This window comes from Haliotis asinina, chromosome 7, assembly GCF_037392515.1.
Source record: "Haliotis asinina isolate JCU_RB_2024 chromosome 7, JCU_Hal_asi_v2, whole genome shotgun sequence".
Taxonomy (NCBI): domain Eukaryota; kingdom Metazoa; phylum Mollusca; class Gastropoda; order Lepetellida; family Haliotidae; genus Haliotis; species Haliotis asinina.
Window position 1 is genome coordinate 12,391,741 of NC_090286.1, and position 7,922 is coordinate 12,399,662.

A 7,922-nucleotide genomic window follows, 5' to 3' on the forward strand; every position below is an offset into this window, starting at 1 on the left:
GTAATTAGTTACCTCTAAAGTCATGAACAAATCATCAGCTGACATACAACAACAATACGTGTCGTTAACAAAACGTTGCACAATCTGAAAATAAGTTATGTACCTTGAACCTTGACATAATTAACACAGGACTGTGAAATCGGACAACAGGCATGCGGCACCTGATATGTCGAGAGCGTGAGAAGAAGAAAAGGGGTAGTAAATATATGTACCATGCGTGTTCCAGTAGCGCCGATGCGGAAAACCATGAGATTACAGACTATTTTTAACACTGTTGTACAGATCTTTTCACTGTAACTAAACGACACTGTTCAGTCATGTTTTAACAGTCAAGGTTAACTACTGTTGCCATTGCTGCTGTTACCTGAAGCTCAGCCTTACACTATACATGTACTATTAACAAGCGTCACCATTGCTCATAGGATCTTTGGATAGAAGGTAAGAGTCCTTGAAACTACAGAGGTCTTTTGAAAATATGCACTCTACTAATTGCTTTCCATCAGGAACAATGAAAATATTTAAGGTTCATTAATTAGTTGGAGGCACATGAAGACTTTCACTTTGAAAAATGCATTGTGTCTATGGGAAAAATAACAATCTAAGTTCAGTCTGAATATTATGTCAGTAAGCTCTTGCGGAAGGATGTTGCCTTTAGTCCATTGACATTTGATACCATTTACTCCCTCTTTCAACCACCCATTGCCCACGGGATGAGCACCACTGGGGTGATTCTTGTCTGTATTGACCCAGATCAAGGTCTGGTGATTCGCACGCTGCATGAGCATATATAGGGAGTCTCTGCAAGGTGGAAGGAGACTCATGTCTACACCATCATAGCTTGTCATAGTCTGTCCTCCCTTGGGTTTGAACTTCTTCATGAACATTTGGTAGCGAGCTTCATTTACATTGTTTGTGACTTGACCATGCATATGGCAGACAAATGATTCTAAAGACTTCAACATGCCAGTATCTAACTTGCCAGAAACACCCATCTTTGAAAAAGCATTCACATATTCAGGGTGAGATTCAAGAAGTCTAATCTGAGAAAGGCACCGGTGGTATCACATCCTGTAAATGCATGCAGGGCTGGCAGGACATTACAGAGAGTGGACCCTTTCAGATCAATGATACTTTGTACATCCAGAAGTCTTCGTTTGTCACCAGTGCCTGTGTCAAACAGAACAGACGCTTTCATATTTTGAACGAACTTCAGAAGCGGGATCAACACATCTGTGTCAGGTGATCGTATCACAACTTTTGCAAGAGAAGGATGTTGGGCATCAACATACAAAACATGAAGAATGATTCTTGTGTCTGCTTCTCCTTGTGATGAACACAAAGCATTCTCTGGAGTGACAGATACTGATTCACCATCTGTGGTCTTCAACAAAAAAAAACATTATTTACCTTTCACAAAGAAGACTTTCTTTCCCTGAAGTCGAATTGCATATTTGCCAGTACACCATTCTTCAAAGATCAGTTGTATCAACTGCCTTTTGTTCTTTGAATTGGACATGAATGATTTCCAGTCAGATGGGGTTTTAGTTTTTGGACCCTGAACCAAAAATTCTACAGCTGTTCCTCTTCAATCCTTTGATAGAGTCTTCATGGTATGAATCAGTAACAAAATCCACTCTTGCTGATTGTGGAAGCATCGCAAAAACCCTCTCAGCTAGCTTCGCAAACGTATCAGGGATGCCAGTTAGGGACTGGAGTAGGGCATTACCATCTACTATATGCACAGAATCATCAGCGATACTATCATGCTTCTTTGCATCAGTCTCCAGAAGTGCAGAAGTTTGGCTTTGACGGTTTTCACTGGATAGCCATCGGCTGTTGCTAAGGCCCATGGAACAGGTGATAATGGGAATGACATTGTCTTTTTAAGATCAATGTCATGTTGCTCACTCAAGAGAACCAGCTGAGCAAATACATTTCTCTCAGCTTTCACTTGGATGAGTATGTTGTGAGAACTCTGAATTTTCTTTGTTTCTGATATTGATGAAAATATTTTCAATTTCAGTCGATTAAATGCTGCATGGAAACTCTTCTTTTTCTCAACAAGTCTCTCTTTCACAAACTCATCCATGGCTTCCTGTCAGAGATGGTCAGCCATCATTAAATCTTGTGCTACAGGCTCAGGAGCTGGAATCCTATATGATAAGCAACACAGCTCATCTTTGTTCTCAGTATGAAATGGATTGATGAAGGATTCAAAAGCCTTGACTACAAATTGTACATCTTCATCAGACTTCTGCTTTTGCAATGGTCTTGTCTCTTTATGAGCTGTTGTTTCAGATGAGATCATATCCACCATATCCAAGGTTGTTTCCACATAGCCTGCTCTGGTATGTCTGGTCATTGCCCATCGATAGTGTGCAGGATAATTTCAGCTGAATCCTATGATCCCTCCTGATGTTTTCGCGTGTCTGTTGATGGTCTGTTCGACTGTAATGTCAACGGCATTTCTTGATGCTGGGACATATGATCTGCAGACACTGAATCCATGTTTTCTCAATAGATCTTTGGCTCCAGGATGTGTCTAATAGAGATTGAGGATTGTCATCAAGTACAGATGAACATATCTTGATTAACTGAAATGATTACAGGCAAAGAACAGTGGACAAAGTTCTTGAAGACTCCAGACGTGAAGATCAAGATCACTCATCTTTGTTGCTCGAACCATCATCAATATGAGCCAAATCTTGTCCGTGTACCTGAGCCAGAATTGAGCTGTTTTGCCAAGTTTCCCTTTCCTTTCAGACTCTTTGAATTTTTCATACTGTTTATGCAACAATCTGGAAGCCTCACTCTCAGTGACTGTCCTTAAACTAGCAAAGTCCTGTGCTTCGATGAACATGTCAAGCAAAGGTTTCACAGTATCATAACTGTGGGATTTTAGGAAAGCTTGAAGAAGTAGCCTTTCCAGGCCGTCGAGTACAAGTTTGTGTACACGCATTGCACGGTTGTAACGTTTTCCTGAGAGAACCTTTGCAATAGAGCCACTTGCAAATATTCCAGACTCTATGATTATTTCAGAAAATCCACTCCCTATCATTCTCTTTCCTAGAGCTCCAAAAATAGCAGAAAAGGTATGAAAGACTCCAAGGCGTACTATATTATTCTCAAAGCATCTATTTTGCCAGACTAAGCACAGAGCTTTCTTTGCAACTGCAAGATCAAACGTAACAATTGTGTAGCTTTGATTAAGTTGACTGCTTGCTTCTTCAGATATTTCCAGGAGATGTTGAACTGTTGCACTGTCAGTGACTGGAGCATTTACTGGTGCCTTGTAATCAATAGTTGATTGCTTCTTGTCGACCTTCTGGGTAACACTAGACACCCATCCTGTCCGCCCTTCTCCTGACTTGTGACTTCTGCAGAGTAGCCAGAGAAAATCAGATATCGCTGCATCTGAATGACTAGCAGGAACAACTGCTTTTGGTCTCTGCATGTCAATGTTTGGCTCAGGCTTTCCTTTCAAATGACAAGGGGCAAGTTCTCTTTCCATAGGGTTCACAGACCTAGATTTCTGCTTTTAAAAATATCACTTGCGGGCTGTGTCAGTGTGCCAAGTGTTTCCTCAATCTCTGTTCTTTGTTCTTGTATGATGATACCATGAGCTGTGTGCGTTGTCCCACTTCCTGAAGGTGTTTCTCCATTGGCTCAAAGTTATCCCAACAACAATGAACCACTTCTGTTTGTCCTACAAAAGCTGAAGGTGGGAGAATAGAGTTGCTAGCCGTAATCTTGTTGCAAATGGATGTTCCAGTTCAAGATTTTGAGAATATGACTGACAATGTCCAAACCGATTAAGAAGTGTCAAAATGTCTGCACTGCCAGTCCAGTGTCTGATTGTCATTGCAAGAAGCAAATGCTTTGGTTATGTCCACTTCCCATGGGTTGAAGCAAAGTACAGATCCTGGCTTAAGGAGCTAACAAGACGCTTTGTTTTGGGGCTGGTTGAAGAATAGGCTTTACCAGACAGTATGTGAGCCACAAAACAAGTAGAGGTGAAAGTCCTGGAGAACAATCCCTGAGATCTTTAGCTGATGGTGGCCATGGAGGGGCAGTACAACTCTTGTGAGCTTCTAAGATCAGTCGTCTCAAAATTAGTGCGGACTCAACAACTCTTCCTTCATCAGATGCAGATGACTCAAAGGCAACTTCAACGGTCTTTCCTTTAAAAACACTCTCGGAATAGAGAAGATCACTGTGGTGATTAGGTTGACAAAAGCTTACTTTACTTCCAAAATGTTTTTGAATTTTATCCTTGAGCTTGTATGTTTTGTACCCTTCATTATGCACCTGAGGACTGTGGGTAAGAATATAGTTCAGGTACTTTTCTTTCGGCTTGGTGATTCGTTCAATTTTACCATTTTGAATTATGTTTTCTTCAATATAGGAGCATAGATAGCTGAATGCTTTTTCATGAGCATCCAGCATATGGTTATAGTCATCTTGGATCATATCATCTAGTCGGACAGTTGGATCAGTATGTGACTGTCTAAACAGTACTGTATCTGTTATCTTTCTCGAGATTATATCAGTCAGTTGTCTCACAAAGGTTTCTGGTATATGGTATATGGAAAATATTTTTGGTGAATGTATTTTTTTTCTAAAGTAACCATAAAGTACTTGCAGCTCTTTTGAAGATTTTATGTTAATAAAAGTCTCATGAGGAAAATAGTATCTTGCAGAAAAGTTTGGCAAGATTTAGCTTTGAAAATGTGTACTCCACAGACCTATTTGATTAGATTTTGTTTTGGGTGTTATATGTCATTGTAAGGGCATATGAATTTCACAGATGAGTTTATGTTGCAGCTCTTGAGCTCAAGTTAAATTAAATCGAACCTTTGACTATCAACAAAGTTCATGCAATAGATATATATGTTTCTGTTCTCCTGACTTACAGAATTATTGCATATCATTCTTCATGCTTATTTAGTTGCTTCAATTACTGAAAGAATAAAACATTACTCACCACATTAACAAGAAAAAAACAGCATACATAAGTTGAGGAAAATGTCGTCTGCTATCAGGAAGACATTTTTTTTGCTGTAAGGGGAGACAACTCTCACAGTGCTTCCATACAACTTATGTTAGATCCTTTGTTTAGTGCTGGTCCTCAGATGAATATTTTAAATGGAACTTTAAGAAATTGTTTTACATTGCTTATTGTTATTATTTCCCTTAACAGAGTGTAACAGACTTAACAGACTTTATATTTAACTGCAACATAAATCAATTTGGATCATTTATAACTATTAAAGCAAGAATACCTTTTACAACAACTGCCAACTAGAAAGTGTGGAAAAACAGCTTTGAAGTTTTATTTTTCCCATAGACACAATCCATTTTTCAAAGTTAAAGTCTTCCTGTGACTCCAAATAATGAATGAACCTTGAATATTTTCATTGTTCCTGATGGAAAGCAATTAGTAGAGTGCATATTTTCAAAAGAACAATATTTACCCAAATTTCAAAATATTTACCCCCTGGTCACGTCTGGAGAAATCCCCTTCACCCAGGCTGCAATAAACAATCTCAAAGTCTTTTCATGTTTTAAGTATAGCTGTAACATTAAAATGGGTCATTTTTGAGCTATTAAAGCAACAGTACCTTCTTCAAACAATTGCCAACCAGAAAGTGTAGAAAAACAGCTTTAAAGTTTCATTTTTCCCTTAGACACAATGCATTTTTCAAAATTAAAGTCTTCCTGCCTCCACCTAATTAATGAACCTTAAATATTTTCATTGTTCCTGATAGAAATCACTTATTAGAGTGTATATTGTTTCAAACCTGATAGTCAACAATTTGTTTTAGACGGCAAAAACCCAGCCTTGTAACATATTATGTTTCCAAGTGATAGTGCGTTGACTGTCGCATGGTTTCACAGCTTCCATTTAGAAGAAATGCTCCACATAAAATCGCTTTTGAAAGCAGGTGGTCGCTGAAAAAATTAAAGTAACTTAACCAGTTGTTACAGAAACTAAATATTCCTGAATGACAGATATAGCTTTGCACGCGTGTTAGTGGGTAATTATCATCAACTTATACCGTTTTTTTTCAGCTCTGACAGCATGATATCCTCGGGAAAGTTGTTACCTGAGCACAGGCGTCGAACAAGGAATCCCGATAAGCGTAAGAGTACAAAAATGAGACTGTCTTTTGCTGAAAATGTAACAAACTTCATTGTTAAGTTTTCAATGCAACTGGGCAGAACAACAGGTTCGGCCAATGGAGATGAAAAACAGCCGGAAGCAGTTTTCAAAGTCAGTCTACTTACCAAGTTTGGCGGACATTCTGAACCAAAACTTATTGATGCCAAATACGTTTCGTACATTTACGATGGGGCCATATTAGTGAGTGATTTATTGGATGGTAAAGTAGTTCAATATGAACGAAGTGGCTTACCCAAGAGAACGTATTTGGCGAGCGAGTATTCAGAGCCATGTGGAGCAATAATGACGCCAGACGGTAACGTAGCCGTAACGTTGCGACGTCGACGGTGCGTGACGGTGTGGACGGCAAACGGCCATTGCCTGTACGAATTTGGTCAAGGTCTGCTGCAGTGTCCATCTGGACTTGGGGTCGATAAGTCAGGCAGGATATACGTCACAGACGAAAAGGAGAATGACGTGTACGTATTTGACCAAAGGGGACGGCTCTCTCACAGATTTTCGGACGACGGGAAAACGCCATTATGGCAGCCTCGATATGTCTGTTGCTCTCGATCAGACAGGGTGTTAGTGTCTGACTCTGGGAACCATTGCGTGATGGTCTTTAGTACCCTAGGGAAGCTTCTTTTCCAATTTGGATCCTATGGGAAAAAGAATGGCCAGTTCAAGTTCCCCTACGGAGTGTGTGTGGACCAAGAGGACAACATCATCGTAGCCGACCACTACAATGATCGAGTGGTTTTGTTTTCTCCTGGCGGCGAGTTTATTCAAAATCTTGTCACATCGAAGAACGGTCTGACTAGGCCATGTGGTGTTGCACTAAGAAGCTCGCACACCAGAAAACTGTACATAACACATGGGGATCTCAAGTCGTTAGAGGTGCTTGTATTCAGTTTGGTCCCACTGGAGTATCACATCCAAATTGATAAGGAACAAAATGTTTGAAAATAGTAGTTTCGAGTGAAAAGAACGACGTCGTGTGCGTGCGTGCGTGCGTGCGTGCGTGCGTGCGTGCGTGTATTTGAACACACGAGTGAAGTAGATTTCTACTTACTTCAGCCATAGTGCTGGAACAGTGCTTAAAACGGCATTATATACTCACTCTTTCACTAACTCACTGACTTATGAATGAAACAAACATACCAAGCTACTTTTGCCCGGATTAATGCAGGACTAATTTCGTTGTAGGCGAGTTCACTTGGTGTCTTACGTGTAGCCGTATCCCAGTTGTTTGGATCAATACTCATGATATTGCTCGCATTTGTTTTGGTTTTTTATCTGTTCTCGGCATTATTTACTAAACGTTTTGTGTGGCATGCATGCATGTCGTGCATTAATATTACGGGAACCTCACTTTGAATGTAATTACGATGCAGTCCACAAACCAAAGTGCGGCATGTGTCTTAATACGACATTATGCAGAGGTTTAGCTGTGCCGGTCAAATCAGTCGAATCAGGGACTAATAAACATGTCGGCTGTTCAAGCATATAAAACAGTGTAAAAATGACAGGTAGACCAAACTGTGATTTGGAATTTAAGTATTTCGAAAGTCATATCCGAATTCAAATTTGAACCTACAATAAGGTTTAAAATTTGGAACAAGCACAGGCTGCTGAAGACCAGTTCTAACCCGGATCTTCATAGGTCCGAGACTGAAACAAACTCGATTGTTTACAGACTGCTGCCATCTAATTCCAATACCGGTAATTGCCGAGTTAACAAACAAACAAATTTTGTGGT

The 7,922-nt window shown here is 39.9% G+C and overlaps 1 protein-coding gene across 1 annotated transcript; it reads left to right on the top strand.

Moving 5' to 3' along the window:
• The first annotated feature begins 6,307 nt into the window (after window positions 1-6,307).
• Window positions 6,308-7,126, top strand: LOC137292159 (tripartite motif-containing protein 3-like). The gene has a single exon (XM_067823709.1). The coding sequence runs from the start codon at window positions 6,467-6,469 to the stop codon at window positions 7,124-7,126; it is 660 nt and encodes a 219-aa protein (XP_067679810.1). The 5' UTR covers window positions 6,308-6,466.
• Window positions 7,127-7,922: the final 796 nt, after the last annotated feature.